General features: G+C 35.6%; 1 protein-coding gene across 5 annotated transcripts in view; it reads right to left on the bottom strand.

The window, feature by feature from the left end:
- Nucleotides 1-21,477, bottom strand: part of CEP128 (centrosomal protein 128) — a 412,817-nt gene that overhangs the window by 231,859 nt on the left and 159,481 nt on the right. For all 5 annotated transcript variants that reach the window (XM_046006996.1, XM_046006995.1, XM_046006999.1 and 2 more), the window contains one exon: nucleotides 4,338-4,530. In XM_046006996.1, coding sequence (XP_045862952.1) covers nucleotides 4,338-4,530 — 193 coding nt within the window. The remainder of the gene's footprint in view (nucleotides 1-4,337; nucleotides 4,531-21,477) is intronic.

Here is a 21,477-nt window from a genome sequence, read left to right as displayed (position 1 = left end):
AATCAGTAGGGATACAGAAATCACCAGGGACAGAGAACATTATGAAACAGTTTGACACAACTGATAATTATAAAATATTTCACAATAAATGGCAGAACATAACTTTCTTTTAAGTACACATGGAAAAGTGACCAGCACAGACCACATTTGGGGCCATAAAACAAGTCCTGCAAGATTTCAAAGAATCAAAATTATGGAGAGTATATTCTAAGACCACAAGGGTATAAAGTTAGAAATCAGTAATAAAATATGCAGGAAACTCTTCACATAACTGGAAAATAAGTAGTATACTTCTAAAAACCCCCCATAGGTCAAAGAAGAAACCACAGGGGAAATATTTTCTAATTTAAACTAAATAATAATGAAAATATGACATTGAAACATTTGTGGAATACGTTTCAAGTATCACTAAGATGGAAATTTAGAGCTTTAATGACAACATTAAGAAAAAAAGGTATTAAAATAAGGCTTGTGACTTAAGAATCCAGAGAAAAAAGCAAATGATACACAAAGTAAGTAAAAGATGGGAAATTATAAATAAAAGTAGAGGTCAACATTAAAAAGACAAATAGAAAAAAATTAAATTCAAAGTTGCTTCTTTGAAAATATTCATAAAATTAAAACCCTCAGCAAGACTTATAAAGGATAAAAGAAAATTACCAATATCAGGAATATAATAGTAAGCATCAGTACAGATCTTATAGAAATTAAAAGAATTTAAAAGGGGATAGCATAGGAAATTTTAAGCCAACAAATTTGATAACATAAATAAAATGAGCAAATACGTTTAAAGGTACACATTAATAAAACTGACTCAAGAAGAAGAAATTCTGAATAGCCGTAAAGCTATTTAAGAATTTGAGTTTGAAATTTAAAGCCTTACCCAAATGAACACTATGGGCCCAGGAGGCTTCATAAATGATTTCTATCATACATTTAAAAAAATAATAATACATACTATATACAAATGTTTCTAAATGTAAAAGGGAAACACAACTTATTTTAAGAGGTCACTGTTATATTAACATTCAAATCAGATAAAGACATTACAAGAAAAGAAGCTACAGAACAATATTCCTCATGAACACAGATGCAAAAAAAATCTTAACTCTTAATAAATCAAATCTAGCCATATATAAATGGAAAAATACAATTTAACAAGGTAGAGTTGATCCCAGGAACATAAGGTTAGTTTAATATGTACTGGAGGTCCCATTCAGTGGAAAGGAAAGGAAAAGAGAGGAGAAGAAAGAAAGGAAAGGAAAGGAGAAAGGAAAGGAAAAGGGAAAGGAGAAAGGAGAGGAGAAGGGATAGGAGAAACGAAAGGAGATAGTACAGGACAGGGAAGGGAACGGAAAAGGAAAAGGAAAGGAAAGAAAAAGAAAGGAAAAAGAAAAAAACTCACCAGGAGAAGCAAAAACTGTCCTTATTTATAGGACAAAGGACATATAGGATTATGTACAAAGAAAACCCTAAGTGTTAAGAAATCAAAAACAATGATAACAAAAACTACTACAACTAATAAATGAGCTAACACAATTAAAGAACATTAGTTAATGCACACACGTAAAAAAATCAATTGTATTTCTATATACTAGAAAAGAATGTTGGAAATTCAAGTTTTAAAATGTAACATCATAAATTTAAATGTAACATCATAAATCAGAAAAAAATAGGAATAAATCTGAAAAAATGTCCAAGACCTATCTGTTGAAAAGTACAAAATATCCATGAGAAAATTAAGAACTTAAATATGTGTATAGACATACCATGTTCATGGATAGGAATACTCAGTATCAAGAATGTCCATTCTTAAATGTGTACATTTAACAGTCTTATTAAAAAACTAGTAAATTCCGCAAAAAGAATGAATACTGTTACGCTGAAAAAATAAATAAAATGGGGGAAAAAAAATTGAAAAAAAAAAAAAAACTAGTAAATTCCTTTAAAAAAACCTGACAAGCTGATTTTAAGATGCATAAAGGAATTCAAGTGCTCTATGAATACAAAACAAGCAATAAATGTTTATTAAATTTGCATAGTAGAAATAAAAGAATCATATTGAGAAGTTATAACATTTATAACTTATTTTCTGAGGCTTTTATGAAAAAGCTTGGCATTTAAACATAATTATTTCAGTGTACAAATATTTGGTTCTTTCCTTTTGGATTTGTCCACCTAAAAGTTATAGGTATTTATAATATACTACTGCATTAATCCCTATAAAAAATAATTTACTGGCTGATAATATGGATAATATTTACTAAAAGAAAAACCAGTCTATTAACATGTACAGAGAGCACACAATGTTTTATCTATAAAGTCTGTAATTAGATTCTATTGTACTGTCCTTTAAAAAAATTATATCTATATATATACATATATGTATATATAAGGGCATCCTCTGACTTTTACTACTAGCACAGTTTACACCTTTCAATTGCACTATAGCAGCAGTTAGCAATGGATGGTTTGGGGGTCATCCAAGACCCTTTATTAATAATACTAAGATATTACTTGCCTTTTTCACACTCAAGTGCTCATAAACACAGTTCAGTTTTTCCAGAGGTTACATGACATGGAATATAACAACGGAATACATAAGCAAATACAAAATTGCAGCTGTATTCATTTAAGACAGCAATGAAAGATATTTATAAAAGTGCAAAACAAAGCCATCATCAATATTTTTGTACTGGAACTAGTTAAATGTCATTAATTTTTATGTTAAAAATGCAATAGGTTTATAATTATTATTTCAAAGGAATTAATTTTTTTTTTGGCTTCTTCACTTTTATTTTAATATTTTTTTTCAGAGTTTTTTTTGTTTGTTTGTTTGTTTGTTTTGTTTATTTACAGCATAACAGTGTTCATTGTTTTGGCATCACACCCAGTGCTCCATGCAGTACGTGCCCTCCCTATTACCCACCACCTGGAATTAATATTTTTATTTTTTTTGTTTGTTTGTTTGTTTGTTTTCCATTTTATTTATTTTTTCAGCGTAACAGTATTCATTCTTTTTGCACAACACCCAGTGCTCCATGCAAAACGTGCCCTCCCCATTACCCACCACCTGTTCCCCCAACCTCCCACCCCTGACCCTTCAAAACCCTCAGGTTGTTTTTCAGAGTCCATAGTCTCTTATGGTTCGCCTCCCCTCCCCAATGTCCATAGCCCGCTCCCCCTCTCCCAATCCCACCTCCCCCCAGCAACCCCCAGTTTGTTTTGTGAGATTAAGAGTCATTTATGGTTTGTCTCCCTCCCAATCCCATCTTGTTTCATTTATTCTTCTCCTATCCCCCTACCCCCCCATGCTCAGTTTTAATTTTTAACATGGTAGATATTAATGCATATGTTATACCTTGATTAAAGCTCTTTGAATTCTCAAAAATATTAATGAATGTAAAGTGGTTCTGATACCCAAAAAACTTAGAATCACTGCATACAGCAGTAATTTTTAACTGGTACCTGTAGAAGGAATAATCCTGATAAATAAAATGAAAAACCAAAAAAAAAATTTTAGGGGGCTATTATATATTAATGTTCTGTTTTTCTTAGTGGGATCTATACTAAGTCTCTTTCTGGTTCTTAAATTAATAAAGTTCACCAATAACAAAAAGACCTAGGCCAACACAAGAAACACATAGGATTTCCATACATAATGCTGTTTTTCTTCTTCCCATCATGATGTATCCCTAGTAGAACCAAAAAGAAAAGCAGTTTTTCCAAACTTCTTATCAAACTTTTAAAGTACTGCCTACATATTAAACATATTAAAACCTGCCCCCTCCTCTCCCAAACTCTTTTTCCCTTACTCTATTGTTTTTACCATTGTGCTTATAACCTTCTAATACATTAACAATTTATCTATGCTTTATGTTTATTTTCTGTCACTCCACTCTATACAATGTAAGCTAAATAAGAGGATTTTTTTTTTGTTTTATCCATGATGTATCCTCAGCACTTTTAAAAGTGCCCAAGACAAAATAGGCACAGAGTAAATATTTATTGAATAAATTAATGAATATTCTCCTGAAGTAAAATATAAACTTCAGCATTTTATCAGGGAAGAACAAATGTCTGACCACATCAATACTTGGAAATGGCAACAAAGTACTATCTATACAGGAAAGATGCACTAGCCGAAGGAAAAATTCTCAGGGTGAATAATCTTCTCTTCTGAAGCCAGAAATGAAGAAAGATAGGGAGACAAGAGATGGGAAAGGAAAAGGGTTCGGAAATAATCCAAAGTAGAGACAAGGGAAATAGGCTTTTCTTTCAAATCCTAGGATTCCACAAATATAAAGAAAAAATAAGAGTATGAACAACTAACACACCTCTTTTCTCCTGGTGTATTTCTTCCAGAAGCTGCTCTTGTCTTTCTATCTGTTCAAAGAGACACTGGAGCTCAGATTCCTTGTTTTCCGTCATATTCCTCAGCTGTTGTCTGCACAGTATCAGCTGATGCCTCAGATTTTTTTCTCGGTTTTCTCTCTCTTTTAGTTCCTCACAGAGCCACTGAAGTTTTGTCTAAAAAAATGATATTTATATATCTCATTTTCTAAAAATCTAGAAAACAGTAACATTTCAAAACAGGAGGGAAAAGTCATGATAATCCAAACAAATATAAGCAATAACAAATTTAAGCAAAACAAAAAAGTACCCATAATATTTTAATTTGATAATAATTTATGTTAGTTAAAAGTTGGTATAGCAACTAAGCCATGATTATCTTGGATTTTTATAAAATATTTGATATTCTCTATCATCTTTGGAAAGGCAATACCATGGAAAAATTTGGCCTACTGAACTTGCAATCATAATACAATTAGCCCCCTAAAGGAATATATAAGGCAGTCTAGTACATTTTTAAGCATTTTTAAAGCAAAAAGTACCTCAGAATAGAATGCTACAGACTCGTCACAAAAGGGAGCTTGAATTCAGAGATTTTTTTTTCTTCAAAAAAAGACTCAAAAAGAATGAAATCTTGCCATTTGTGATGATGTGGATGGAACTAAAGGGTACGATGCTAAGCAAAGTAAGTCAGTCAGAGAAAGACAAATACCATATGATTGCACCCATATGTGAAATTTAAGGAACAAAACATATAAACATAAGGGAAGGGAAGGAAAAATAAATAAGATAACAAAAGAGGGAGGTAAACCATAAGTGATGCTGAACTCCAGGAAACAAACAGGGTCGGTGGAGGGGAGATGGGTGGGAGGATGGGGTAACTGGGTGATGTTAACTACATTGAATTTAAATAAATAATTTTGAAATAATAATAATAATACTTTTTTTAAAAAGGTAAAATTTCTAGGTTTGATTTCTAAAAATTGCATATCCCCAGGCGTCCAGCTAATCATGTAGAGATATTCTATACGGTATGAGGGATATAAAGTCAGTTTTTGCCCACATTGAGAAGACTAGAAATTTAACTGAAGCAATTCTTTTTCATAGACTCTAACCTCACCATCTTTATTATTTAGATATTTAAATCAGGGATGAGGAAAAAAATTTTTTCACTTTCACTAGAACAGGATTTCAGTCAGCTCTTAGGACCTTCACAAGTGAGGGTGCCCTTCGAAGTCTAGTTGATTTTAAGTAATCTATAACAGTCTTTATTTCAGTAAGAAGCAAAATAAAGGAAGCAATGGGTCAAACAGAACAATTAGGTTAAGCTAAGGGGTAACTTCCCTGAATAGCATTCATCCGTAAGCAAGAAAGTTCTAGGCCTCCAGAAATCTAGGAGGTTCTTGGGCTATGCCACAGTATATTAAAACAGTCTGTGATTATTAGGCAAACAATGAATAGAATGTGAATGTGTTAAGTGAAGGGAAATCATGCTTGTAAAAGCAAAACCTAGATCACATTTATTATAAATGCTCATCAAAAACAAAGGAAGCACTGCATAGAAGTTCCACTTCCAGAATGAGGGTAAGAGGAGTTCTGCAAAGCTGCTCTTAAATGAAAATGTTAGGTAGAAGCTAGATAAATATGAGCAGTGGAAGGAACACACCCTGTGTGACAAAAGCTCCACTCCACATTTCATAAAGTTATTGCCAAGAAGACGGTTCCCTCTTTCCCCAGTTCACAGTCAAGTTATATGGTATTGTGGCATAATAAGAAAGGTACTTGGTCCTTGTCCCTAATTCTTGGCACAGAACTCCTAAAGTCCCTGGAACTTCCAGAGTAAGAATGTCCTTTGTTATTCATAACAAGCCCATGGATCCAATCAGAGTTCATGCTAATGAGGCTGTTTAGGGTTGGGTCACTGGACAGACTCAGGACTGGACTGGTGATTAGGGATTTGGAACTTTCACTCTACCCTTCAACCTCTAGGAAGTGGGAATACAGGAGGCCACCAGAGATTAAGTTCTATAAAAACTCTTGAACAATGAGATTTAATTAGCTTCCACATCAGTGAACAAATCACTGGAGTGCCAGGAGTGTGAAATACCCCCAGACTCTATGCAGACTCTTTGAGACTTTACCTTATATAACCTCTTCATCTGGCTGGTTATTTCTATTCTTCATAAATAAACTGGTAATAGTAAGCAAAATATTTCCCTTAGATCAGTGAGCCATTACAGCCATTTAACCTGAGGAGAGGGCAATGGGAATCCCTAATTTGTAGCCAAGTCAGAAGGAAGTGTAAGTAACCTAGGGATCCATTATTTATGATTGGCATCTGAATTGGGTGCAGATGGGACTGAGCCCTTCATCTGTAGTATCTGCTAACTCCGGGTAGTTCGTGTCAGAGCTGAATTAAATTGTAGGACACCCAGTTGATGTTTGCAGAGAACTAGAGGAATCATCTCATGTGGAAAACTCACATGGTTGGAGCAAGAAATTCTGTGAGTAGAAACAGAATGTAATAGTAGGTATTGCACTGCAAGGGCAGACCACTAGGATTTTTCATTTTCATAGCTCTAATCTGCGTAGGCTAAAGTCCTGGCAAGTCAGTGGAGATACTAGGGATTCCCTCCTCCACCATGCCCTCGCTGAAAGGGTGGCCACTCTACTGCAAACACAGAGGCATGAGAACACTGGGGTCCAAAATGCCATTTACAATTACAGCAAAAGCCATGTGATCATATCAAAAGGCTCAGAGAAAGTATATGATGAAATTCAACACCTATTCACAATAAAGTCATTCAACAAACTAGGAACAGAGGGAACTTTCTCAACCTGAAAAACGTATCTATGAACAGCTCTTATAGTTACATGTAATGGTTAAAGACTGAATTCTTTCTCCCTAAGATCATGAACAAGAAAAGAATGCTCTCTCCACTTCTAACATTGTATTAGGATATCCTGGAAAGGAAACTATACAGGAAAATATCAATATACATAAATTATTTGTATTTCTACACACTTGAATGATCAACCCAAAATAAAGTTAAAAAGACAATGTTCATAGTAACATCAAAAGAATACTTAACATACTTTTTAAAAGAAGCGTAAAACTTACACTCCAAAAACTACAAAACACTGTTGAAAAAAATTAAAGACCTAAATAAATGAGAAGATACTCCATATGCACATATACCAGAAGACAATACATTTAAGATAGAGACAGTCCCCAAACTGATCTATAGATTCAAAGAACCGCCTATCAAAATCGCCACTAGAATCTTGGGAGAAATTGATAAGATGATCTTAAATTTCATATGGAAATTTAAAGGGACCCAGAAAAAACAAAAACAGGTGTTGAAAAAGAACAAAGGTGGTGGAGTCACACTTAGCTGATTTCAAAGCTCACTAGAAAGCTGTAGTAATCAAGACAGTGTGGTATGGGCATTAGGACAGGCATAGATCAATGGAATTAAATTGAGAGTCCAGAAATAAACCCATACATACATGGTCAATAGATTTTCAACAAGGCTTCCAGAACAATTTGATGAGGAAAGATTAGTCCAACAGTTAGTTGGACTACTAGTTAGTCCAACCAACAGTTCTGGGACAACCGAATATCCATACACAAAAGCATGGAACTGAACCCATACTTCATACCATATAAGAAAATTACTTCAAAATGGATCAAAGACCTAAATGTAAGAACTAAAAATAGCAAATTCCTAAAAGAAAGCAAAGGCATAAGTCTTAGTAACCGTGGTTTCACAATGATTTCTTAGATATGACACCAAAAACACAACCAACCAAGGAAAAAAAACTGACAAACTGGACTTCACCAAAATTAAAAACACGTGCTTCAAAGATTACAATCAACACAGTGAAAAGACAACCCACTGAACAGGAGAAAATATTTACAGGTCATATACCTGAGAAAGAACTATTTAAGAAAAAAAAAAAAGAACTATTTAAGATACACAAAGAACTCAGTAATAAAAAGACAAACAATGAACTGAGGAAGGGACATATCTTCAAAGATACACAAATAGCCAATAATCACATGAAATGATACTCAATACCATTAACCATCACAGAAATGCAAATCAAAACCACAATGAGATTCCATTTCACACTCCACAGGATAACTAGAATCAAAAAGACAGATGATAACAACTGTTGGTTTGTGGGGAGGAATTTGAATTCTTATATAATGGTGGTAGGAGTGTACCATGGTGCAACCACATTGGAAAACAATCTGGCCATTATGCAAAAGGTTAATATTGGGGCGCCTGGGTGGCTCAGTGGGTTAAATCCTCTGCCTTCAGCTCACATCATGATTCCAGGGTCCTGGAATCGAGCCCCACATTGGGCTCTCTGCTCAGCGGGGGGAGCCTGCTTCCTCCTCTCTCTCTGCCTGCATCTCTGCCTACTTGTGATCTCTGTCAAATACATAAATAAAATCTTTAAAAAAAAAAAAGGGTTAATATTAGTTCCGAAATAACCCAGCACTACTACTATCCCTCTCCCGTCCACCTGCCAGCAACACTCAGTTTGTTTCCTGAGATTAAGAGTCTCCTATTGTTTGTCTCCCTCCTGATCCTATCTTGTTTCATTTTTTCCCTCCCTATCCCCTCATAACCCTTCCACCCTGGCTCTCAATTTCCTCAAATCACAGAGATCATGATAATGGTCTTTCTCTGATTGACTTATTTTGCGTAGCATAATACCATCTAGTTCCATTCATGTCTTTGCAAAGGGCAAGATTTCATGTTTTTGATGGCTGCACAGTATTCCAGTACACACACACACACACACACACACACACACACATACACACACACACACACATATACATATATATAGATAGATACACACAAACTACATCTTCTTTATCCATTCATCTGTTGATGGACATCAAGGCTCTTTCCATAGTTTGACTACTGTGGATATTGCTGCTAGAAACATTCGGGTGCATGTGCCTCTTCAGAGCCCTACATTTGTATCATTAAGATAAATACCCAGTAGTGTGATTGCTGGGTTGTAGGGTAGCTCTAGTTTCAATTTTTTGAGGAACCTCCATGCTGTTTTCCAGAGTGGCTGCACGAGCTTGCATTCCCAACAGTGGAGGAGGGTTCCCCTTTCTCCACATCCTCACCAACTTCTGTAGTTTCCTGACTTGTTAATTTTATCCATTCTGACTGGTCTGAGGTGGTATCTCACTGTGGTTTTGATTTGTATTTGCCTGATGCTGAGTGATGGGAGGTACTTTTTCATGTGTATGTTGGCCATCTGGATGTCTTCTTTGCAGAAATGGTTGTTCATGACTTCTGCCCATTTCTTGATTGGATTATTTGTTCTATGGGTGTTGATTTGATAAGTTCATTATAGATTATTGGATACTAGCCCTTTATCTGATATGTCATTTGCAAATATCTTCTCCCACTCTGTCAGTTGTCTTTTGGTTTTGTTCACTGTTTCCTCTGCTGTGCAAAAGTTTTTGATCTTGATGAAGTCCCAGTAGTTCCGTTTTGCCCTTGCTTCCCTTCCCTTTAATAATGTGTCTAGGAAGGAAGAAGTTGCTGTGGCTGAGGTCAGAGAGGTTGCTACCTGTGTTCTCCTCAAGGATTTCAATGAATTTCTTTCTCACATTGAGGTCTTTCATCCATTTTTTTCTCATTTTTTTTATTTAATTTCTTTTCAGTGTAACAGAATTCATTGTTGATGCACCACACCCAGTACTCCATGCAATATGTGCCCTGCATAATACCCACCCCCAGGATCCCCCAACCTCCCACCCCCCGCCCCTTCAAAACCCTCAGATTGTTTTCAGAGTCCATAGTCTCTCATCCTTTATCCATTTTTGAGTCTATTTTTGTGTGTGGTGTAAGGAAATTATCCAGTTTCATTTTTCTGCCATGGGGCTGTCCAGTTTTCCCAACACCATTTGTTGAAGAGACTATCTTTTTTTCCATTGGATATTCTTTCCTGCTCTGTCAAAGATTAGTTGACCATAGAGTTGAGAGTCTATTTCTGGGCTATCTATTCTGTTCCATTGATCTATACAACTGTTTTTATGCCAGTACCATACCATCTTGATGATGACAGCTTGAAGTCCGGAACTGTGAAGCCACCAAGTTTTCTTTTTCAACATTCCTCTGGCTATTCATGGTTTTTTCTGGTTCCATATAAATTTTAGGATTGTTTGTTCCATTTCCTTGAAAAAAAAGCTGATGGTATATTGATAGGGGTTGCATTAAACATGTAGATTGCTTTAGGTAGCATAGACATTTTCACAATATTTATTCTTCCAATCCAGAAGCATGGAACATTTTTCCATTTCTTTGTGTCTTCCTCAATTTCTTTCATGAGCACTTTATAGTTCTCTGAGTAAAGACTCCTTGTCTCTTTTGTTAAGTTTATTCCTAGGTATCTTATGGTTTGGGGTGCAATTGTAAATGGGATTGACTCTTTAATTTCTCTTTCGTCTGTCTGGCTGTTGGTGGATAGAAATGGAACTGATTTCTGTGCATTGATTTTATATCCTGACATTTTACTGAATTCCTGTATGAGTTCTAGCAATTTTGGGATGGAGTCTTTTGGGTTTTCCACATAAAGTATCATATCATCTGCAAAGAGTGAGAGTTTGACTTCTTCTTTGCCCATTCAGATGCCTTTTATTTCTTTTTGTTGTCTGATTGCTGAGGCTAGGACTTTTGGTACTATGTTGAATAGCAGTGGTGATAGCAGGCATCTCTGCCATGTTCTTGATCTTAGGGGAAAAGGTCTCACTTTTCCCCCACTGAGAGTGATACTCACTGTGAGAGTGACATCCAAGATGGCTTAGATGATAGTGAGGTATGTAATGTACCCTCTATCCCTACACTGTGAAGAGTTTTGATCAAGAAAGGATGCTGTACTTTGTCAAATGCTTTTTCACCATCTATTGAGAGTATCATATGGTTCTTGTTCTTTCTTTTATTAATGTGTTTTATCACATTGATTGATTTGCAGATGTTAAACTAACCTTGCAGCCCAGGAAAAAAATCCCATTTGGTCGTGGTGAATAATCCTTTCAATGTACTGTTGGATCCTACTGGTGAGTATTTTGGTGAGAATTTTTGCATCCATGTTCATCAGCGATATTGGTCTGTAATTCTCTTTTTTGATGGGGTCTTTGTCTGGTTTGGGATCAAGGTGATGCTGGCCTCATAAAATGTGTTTAGACACTTTTCTTCCAGTTCTATTTTTTTTGAACAGTTTCAGTATAGGTATTAATTTTTCTTTAAATGTTTGGTAGAATTCCCCTGGGAAGCTGTCTGGCCCTGGGCTCTTGTTTATAGGAGATTTTTGATGACTGCTTCAATCTCCTTACTGATAATGAGTCTCTCTAGGTTCTCTATTTCTTCCTGGTTCAGTTGTGGTAGTTTATACATCTCTAGGAATGCATCCATTTCTCCAGACTGTCAAATTTGCTGGCATATAGTTGCTCATAATATGTTCTTATAATTGTTGTATTTGTTTGATGTTGGGTTGTGATCTCTCCTCTTTCATTCATGGTTTTATTAATTTGGGTCCTTTCTCTTTTCTTTTTGATAAGTCTGGCCAGGGGTTTATCAATCTTATTAATTCTTTCAAAGAACCAGCCCCTTGCTCTACCGTTCTTTTGGTTTCTATTTCATTGATTTCTACTCTGATCTTTATTATTTCTCTTTTCCTGCTGGGTTTAGGCTTTCTTTGCTGTTCTTTCTCCAGCTCCTTTAGGTATACGGTAAGGTTGTGTATTTGAGACCTTGCTTCTTGAGAAAGGCTTGTATTGCTATATATTTTCCTCTCAGGAATGCTTTTACTGTGTCCCAAAGATTTTGAACAGTTGGGTTTTCATTTTCATTTGTTTCCATGAATTTTTTCAATTCTTCTTTAGTTTCCTGGTTGACCCACTCATTCTTCAGTAGGATGCTCTTTAGCCTCATGTATTTGAGTTCTTTCCAACTTTCTTTTCCAACTTGTGATTTAGTTCTAGTTTCAGAGCATTGTGGTCTGAAAATATGCAGGGAGTGATCCCAATCTTTTGGTACCAGTTGGGACCTGATTTGTGACCCGGATGTGATCTATTTTGGAGAATGTCCCATGTGCACTAGAGAAGAATGTGTATTCTGTTACTTTGGGATGGAATGTTCTGAATATATCTGTGATGTCCATCTGGTCCAGTGTGTCATTTAAAGCCTTTATTTCCTTGTTGATCTTTTGCTTAGATGATCTATCCATTTCAGTGAGGGGGTGTTAAAGTCCCCTACTATTATTGCATTATTGTTGATGTGTTCTTTGGTTTTGTTACTGAATGGCTTATTTAATGGGTTGTTTCCATGTTAGGGGCATAGATATTTAACACTGTTAGATCTTCTTGCTGGACAGACCCTTTAAGTATGATGTAGTGTCCTTTCTCATCTCTCACTACAGTCTTTGGCTTAAAATCTAATTTATCTGTTATAAGGATTGTCAGCTTTCTTTTGATGTCCATTAGCATAATAAATGGCTTTCCACCACCCCCCCACTTTAAATCTGGAGGTGTCTTTGGGTCTAAAATGAGTTTCTTGCAAACAGCATATCGATGGGGTTTGTCTGTTTGTTTGTTTCTTTGTTTTGTTTGTTTGTTTTACCCATCCTGATACCCTGTGTCATTTCATTGGGGCATTTAGCCCATTTACATTCAGGGTAAGTATTGAAAAACACAAATTTAGTGCCATTGTATTATATGTAAGGTGACTGTTACTGTGTATCATCTCTGTTCCTTTCCGGTCTATTACAGCAATTCTACTTTTAAGTACATAGTTATGAGAAATGAAAACATATGTTCATGAGGAACTTAAACTCAAATGTTCTTATCAGCATTTTTCATGATATCTAAGAAATGGAAATAACCCAAATGAACTTCAAGTGACTAATGGATGAATAAAATGGTAAATCCATATAGTGGACTATTATTTAGCAAGGAAATGAAGTACTGATACATGCTACAATACAGATGAACCTTAAAAACATTCTGCTAAATGAAAAGGGTCATTTATAAAGGACCACATATTGTATGATTCCATTTATAGGAAATGTGCAGAACTTGCAAATCTATAGATATAGAAAGCAAATAAGGTGTTGACTAGGACTGAGGGGGGTGGGTAAGTGGAATGGACAGATTTAGGAATTGTTGGCTAAAGGGTCCACATTTTCTTTTTTGGGGTGATAAAATGTTCTAAAATTCATCGTGGTTATGGCTTCTCACTTCTGTGAATATACTAAAAACTACTGAATGGTATACTCTAAATAGGTGAATTGTATGTTATATGAATTAGATCTCAATTCAGCTGGTATTTGATAAGACAGAATGAAAGCAAGCAAGCAAGCAAGCAAGCAACAAAGCTAAAATTAAACCTCCTTGCAGAGAGGAGACCTGGCTTTAGTACCTGTTAGATAATTTATAGGCCTCTGTCTTATCTGAATGTCACTGGGTAAATACAGGAAGTCCCCAACTTAAATTGAGCTGTGGAGTTCTGATTAAGATTGCAAAAACTTAATGAAGGCTGCTTCATTTCACAACATTACTTTGAAATACTCATGCAAATATAAAGAGATAAAAAGTTCCCATAGGACAGGAAACCAGGCAATGTAGAGTCAACTCTTTGCCAGATAAAAGGAGCACGCTCTGCTACAACTTTTGTCTCAATAAAACACTGAGGCAGAATACAGGGTGGGTGCTGAGGGTGAGAGATATACCACCACCCCCATCTAACCACAGAATGAGACACAAGAAAGTGAACTGGACTATTCTTTAGAAAGCTTGCTCTTTGTAAAGAGTGAAGCCCATACTGAAGGCTAGAACTCAAGAGACTGCTACCAATAATCGAGACAAGAGAGAATAATAAGGAATGGACCCGTGTGTGTGTGTGTGTGTGTGTGTGTGTGTCTGTTTGAGATTTAAATGCTAGGGATAATGGAGAGAAAGAAATCAGTATTAATGTTCACATTTCTAGCTTAGGAAACCGTGAAAGAGGAAACCTAGAAGCAAAGATTTAAGGGTTAAAAAGTTAACATCAGATTGTGATAAGCTGAAATTGTTAGGACTAAGACACAGAAGTATGAATGACTGTTTGGATATGTAGACATAAAGCTCAAGAGATACAGACTGAAGAATCAACAGCATGGAGGACATCCAAGGCATAGGAACAAATAAAACAGCCTACAAAGTGTCTATAGAAGAAAGAAGGAGAAAGTTAAAGAGAGGAGGAACAGAAGAGAAAACTAAAAATAAAGTTGAGAAGAAGAAATTGGAAGGGCACGAGGAAAATCTAAGAGTCTGGGGTGACAGAACCCCTAAGGAAGAAAACAAAAATACTGTAAGAATATGGATATACTTAAAGTGTCAAAAACTGCCAAGAGGAAGAGGCCAGTATATTTGGCAATTAAAAAAATACACATCTATGTTCAAAACAATTGCAATTCAGCCCACTAAATTAGAACAGGACTGAAAATATGAACACCAAACTGTTTATGATGACTATGCCTACTAAAGAGAGAGGTACAAACAGAGAAATGAGGGTAAATACTCTACTTTCCACACTTCTATATTGTTAAAATCTTGAAAATTAGAATATGTTCAGTGTATTAGATACAAGTCATTAGGAAACTGATTCTAAAACATTACTACTTTAGTCATTCATTAATTGATAATAACTAGGCAAAAAATAAGTGGAGGTCTATGCTATTGCTGCCTGCTTCTGTGTTAAAACAACAAAACAATCTCAATCTATAGATTGTACCTTTTGTTCACCTCAAACTTTACCAATCACTCAAGAAATATAAATAAACCAAAAAGCCCCAGTAATTATCATATTGCTATTATTGGCATGATAAAAGGGAAAGGTTAGTTATATAGTTTCTGGAAAAGATATATTTTCAACCAAGTCTTTTTTGCTGCTTATTTGGCACCTTAAACAAGTACACATCTTTATCCTTGTATATTAAAGAATTTGCTGTACTAAATCCTCAAGATTGTTTTTAAGAATTTTAAATTATTCTTCAAGTTAAAGCACCTTGGGAATGGATGTGTGTTCATGTTTGTATGTGATCACACACACTACAACTAATACAACATTCTGCACATAGAGAAGACAGGATACATGCAATTAAAGGAAAAATTAGATGCTGTTAAGTTCTTATAAAGAGGTAACACCTTGCATTTAAGTAATAATATGGAAAAATAAAATATCTTGAAAACAAAAATATCCAAGATTTTTTTAGTATCATTATATTAAGAAAGGTTCATGAACATTCTAAAATAACACATTTAAGACCTGAATAAACTACTGATCTGGATTATAAAAAGCAACTGTGTTAATTTTGACGATTCTAACTGGTGTAAGGTGGTATCTCAATGCGGTTTTCATTAGAAGGAAAGGAAAAGTGAATTGTGGTAAATCAGACGGGGAGATGAACCATGGGAGACTGTGACTCTGAGAAACAAACTGAGGGTTTTGGAGGGGAGGAGAGTGGGGGGATGGGTGAGCCTGGTGGTGGGTATTAAGGAGGACATGTATTGCATGGAGCACTGGGTGTGATGCATAAACAATGAATCTTGGAACATGAAAAAAATTAAATTAAAAAAAAAAAAAGACAACCATGAGAAAAGGCAGGAAGGATCTTCCTTCTAATGTGATCATATCCATGGTTCTTCTCAGCCCCAACAGTTTCCTATCACATAAGAATGAAACACTAATGTTATCAGGTCTTCTGATACCTCAAAAGGCAAACATATTCCATGCTGTAATTACACAATTGAGTAATTTTTTTAAATGTTCACAATTAATTATATTTTTTAAACCCAATGTAGTCCAAACAAAGTGAGTCCCTGGGAATCATCGGTTTCAATCCAGTGTAATCTGTTCTTGCCCAATGACTTAAATGCAAATTTAGAAAATAACCACACATTTCCCTTTTCTCAGATTTCTTACTTACTCCATCCAATCCTTGGCCCATGCTCAGTACCATTGTGAAGGGTTGATAATGGAGGAACAACAAATCTGTTTTGTCATAACAATAATCCTACTGGTTCTGGTAAAAGCAAAAGAATAACACACAAAAAAATCTCTAAAACAAAGCATTCATCAGGTTTGATAATGTGCTATGGACTAATTGTGTCCTTCCTCAAGCTTGAATGTTGAAGTTTTAATTGTCGGTGTGATTGTATTTGGAGATAGTGCCTTTAGGAAGGTAGGCAATAAAGTTCAATGAGGTTACTACCAAAAAGGGGCCCTATTCCTATAGGACTGGAGTCCTTATAAGAGGAAGAGACACTGCATCTTCTGACTTTCCCATTTCTTCCAGTAATACTCCCAACCCTCCCAAATGTCCCTCCCCACACAGGAAAGTGGTCATCTATAAGCCAGGAAGAGGCCTCACCAAAAACTGACCCTGTCACCTAGATCTTGGACATCTAGGCTCCAGAACTGTGAGAAAAAAAGTATCTGTTGTTAAAGCTACCCAGTTTGTGGTCTTTTATTATAGTGGCCTGAGCAGACTAATATAATATGACCTATGGCTTCAGATTATTCTCATAAAGCCTTTATTCCATCACCAAACAAAATTTAAAAATGGGTTATAGTTAGATGCTTATTATGAACTGAATATGTAAGCAGAATATATTATTAATCCTACAAAACAAAATATCAACTTATGGAAATTTAATCAACCAACAGTCAATAATAAGAATCAGTGTTTGTTAGAGAAACACCCAACATCTTTCATTAAGTGTCTTAGAGAAACTGCTTGGAACACAGTATAAGAATAACTTTACCAATTCCAAATAATAATTAGCTGACAAGGCTATTAATCACAGTGCAAACACCATTCTATTAACCACTCACAAGAGCATCTTCAAGATTACATAATAGGCTCATTTATTTGACTACATCAACTATTGCTAAATAAACTAAAATATGAAAGAATTTCTAAATGAGGCATTTTGTTACCTTCATAGTTGACAGCTTACAACTAGGTGAGAGTAAGCATCTAGTAAAACAATCAAAATGATCTTTTTAATATGTAAAAATTCCCTAGTGAGATTTAGTGTAATAATATACTAAAGTCATTAAGGAATGACTCAAAGCTAAAACCTAGGGAAACAGAAAATTCAAATAAAACAATTATAGCTGATAGAGTTAGCAATTATATTAAAGCCCATAATTTTGCTGCTTTTAACTACTATACTTTCTTTGCCAAAACTCAAGAAACAATTTTGAGAGGAAGTGTTTATAAAGGAACCAAAGGTAAAGGAAGAGAACGGCAATTCCTAAGAGTGTGCGAGGCCACCAAAATAAAAATTAAACTAGAATAACAAAATTCAAACCCAAAGCAATCTCAAAATATAATCCTTTTAGTAATACTCTCTACTTTTCTACTAAGTTATGAATGTAATTCAAGAAGGAAAAAATATCTCCATAATAAGAGTACATATTTAAAAATACAAAATACTTTTTTTCAATTAAACTGATTATGTTCCTTGCATACAATCTAAAGTATCTTTCTTACAAATGAATCAAGATACCTGAGTTCTGCATCTCATTTTGAGGTCTACACTGGAAGGATAAAATACTAGATGATTATTCACATCCTTCAACCAGAATTAAATACACTGGGTCTAATACTTCTTATACAATAACTTGTAAAAAAAAATCTATACCATTAAAAAGACAATATGCATAAATGTAAGGGTTACATTCAAATGTAGATTACACAACCAATGGAAAGAAACACTGGCATAGAATTCAGAGACCCAGGTTCTAAACACTTCTCAGTAACTAATTAGCTTTAGGTCCTCAGGTAAATCTCAGAATTCCCAGAGTCATCTTCTCAAAGTTAAACTACATGATCTCCAAAGGTACTTCAGTTACAATATTCCAAAAATGGCAAGGAAAGGCAACACCTAGAACACATTATACCACTAAAAGTATGACTCGTTGGCATGATACCAAATGGAGAAATAAAGGAAAATTTAGAAGTGTGTTTATCCATATAATCTTTGAATTTTACAGTTCCAATCAAATAAAACATTTTAAATGAAATATTTTAAAGTTAACAAATTTACTGAAATCTAATCTGCTTGCTATTTATTCTTTGGTGATATTCAAACTAAGGAAGAAATTTGAGTAGAAAACTGCAGTATTCCTAATATAATTACTCTTTTTAAAAAATGTTTTATTGGGGCACCTGGGTGGCTCAGTGGGTTAAGCCGCTGCCTTCGGCTCGGGTCATGATCCCAGGGTCCTGGGATCGAGTCCCGCATCGGGCTCTCTGCTCAGCGGGGAGCCTGCTTTCCTTCCTCTCTCTGCGTACTTGTGATCTCTGTCTGTCAAATAAATAAATAAAATCTTAAAAAAAAAATGTTTTATTGAGCATTTAGGTAGGTATTGTGGTAAGTGTTCAAGATGCAATGAGGAACAGGGGCGCCTGGGTGGCTCAGTGGGTTAAAGCCTCTGCCTTCAGCTCGGGTCATGATCTCAGGGTCCTGGGATCGAGCCCCACATCGGGCTCCATGCTCGGCAGGGAGCCTGCTTCCCCCTTTCTCTCTGCCTGCCTCTCTGTCTGCTCGTTATCTCTATCTGTCAAATACATAAATTAAAAAAAAAAAAAGATGCAATGAGGAACAGGTTGGACATGGGTCTTCCCTCATGGAGCTTGCAGACTAAAGAAAGAGGAGGACAATAAAAGGGATGAAGGTGAAGAAGGAAGAGATCTTTATAACCAAAGAAGCAAATACATTTACCTTTTTTGTCTCTTCCATACCATTCCTACAATTGTTTACTCTGCACACATAGTATTTCCTCTTTATCTGGCCAGCTTTAAGATTCATCTCAGGGACCAGACACCATGACAGTTTCTGCATACCTGTATCACAGCTTTTATAGATAATACTGCAATTATCTATGTGTCAGCTTTTCTAGAGAAAAAATGTTCCTCAAGAGGAAGGATCATGCCAAATTCATTATTATGCCCACGGGACATAATATAGCTTCTGGGACATAGTAGCTACTCAGTAAATTCTCTGTTAAACTGAATAAATTTGGCCTCTAAATACCTTGTTGGGATTTATGACAAAAACAAATCCCTGATGTATGGGAACTGCTTGTCTCATATTTGTTAATGACTATCTCAATCCTCTTCCTCCCTGTAATGTATTGATCTTACCATTCTTGGCTTATCTTATCTGTGAGCCTGGCCCAACTCCTAACTGGCCTTCATATTTATATTAGGCAACCAATCCCAACAAAGCAACAGTGACACTATCCTCACCCAATCCTCTACTTCTTCCAGGATTAACACTAACAGAAGAAATTCATTTGGCAGATTTATGAAAACAATTATGAAATGCCCTGAGAGGTCCTTCTAATACTGCAAAATGAAAGCATGGACTAGCAGAATAGCAATTTTACTTTCCATATAGTTTTTGTCCTCTGATTTCAGATCTTATCTTCAATACTTATAGAGCTGTCCAGTCGTAGTTCATGGGAATTACAGTATTGCAGCCCATCAATAACCTAAACCATCTTTCTAGTAAATAGATTCAATTCCTCCTTAGTCAGTTGGTCAGTGTGGTATTGCTTATCATGACCCTTTTGCACTGTAGAAGAACACTTGTCTCATGCAGTATTAAAACTCGTCTGATCAGAAGTTCAATCCCATTAAATGATAAGGGAAGACTTCTCACTGGCTCCCAAATTAAAGAGCTATGATTAAGAGTCATCTCTGGCTCTCATAATTTAACTGAACAACAGCAGTGAAAGCTTTCTGTTCAGAAATGATAAAGATTTTAACTTAAAAGAAAATTCCAATTACATTGCTCTTGTCACAATTGAGGAGTCGGGAAAAAGAAAAAAAGAGAAACGCTTTTTTATTTTTTTTAAAAGATTTTATTTATTTATTTGTCAGAGAGAGAGAGATCACAAGTAGGCAGAGAGGCAGGCAGAGGCAGAGGGAGAAGCAGGCTCCCCGCCGAGCAAGGAGCCCGATATGGGACTCGATCCCAGGACGCCAGGACCATGACCTGAGCCGAAGGCAGCCCCTCAACCAACTGAGCCACCCAGGCGTCCCGAGAAATGCTTTTTTAATGCACAACAAAAGTTTCTAGCCCCAAATTTCTGAGACTGCAAAACATGTATTTCTAAATTTCTATGCAGGTGGCATAAATACAAGTTTGCATTTGGTTTTATCAAAATGGTTAGGAATGAACAGCATTACTGTACTTAATGTAGGAGGAAAATTTTACAAGTTTGGGTAAATTTCAACGGTCAATCATAATGCTGTTAGTTTCTAATTAAGAATTTTTTTTTAAGAGGTTTCTTTAATGCACAGCGGGCCTTCAAAGGTGAATCCTGTCTTTCCCCACCACCTCCCACCTGTACCTTACTCATCAAGCTCAGGGCATTATCTGTGTTCACTCAGATATTCTCAACTTCTTGCCATTATTATACCTATAATTAGCTAACTAGAAAACTTTTGCATATTTTTTGTATGATCATGTTTAAATACTGCATTTTTTGCAGAAACCTTCTGCAACACTCTGGTAGCATCACACCCTCTTAATTTCCTAGCACAGATGTCATACTCAGTTCTTCCTCTTTTTGTGGATCCTTGTCAATGTTTATATATTTCTATAACAATTTAACACATCCTAAAGATTTTTAAAAATTTGTCTACAGGGGTGCCTGGGTGGCTCAGTGGGTTAAGCCGCTGCCTTCGGCTCAGGTCATGATCTCAGGGTCCTGGGATTGAGTCCCACATCAGGCTTTCTGCTCAGCAGGGAGCCTGCTTCCCTCTCTCTCTCTCTGCCTGCCTCTCTATCTACTTGTGATCTCTCTCTGTCAAATAAATAAATAAATAATCTTTTAAAAAAAATTTGTCTACATTTCCATTTTCCTTATTAATTTCATTGGCTTGCTAGCACTTATATCACTCATGTCTATACACAAAAAAGTACCCAGTCAACAAATCTTGGCTGAATGAAAATTTTAGACAGTAATACACACAATGGTAAGAATATTAATGGTGAGTCTAACATCCAATCCATTTTCCCATTCT

Source organism: Meles meles, chromosome 6 (assembly GCF_922984935.1).
Source record: "Meles meles chromosome 6, mMelMel3.1 paternal haplotype, whole genome shotgun sequence".
NCBI lineage: Eukaryota > Metazoa > Chordata > Mammalia > Carnivora > Mustelidae > Meles > Meles meles.
Note: the sequence above shows the minus strand (reverse complement) of the source record. Positions and strands in the feature narration are given on the sequence as shown.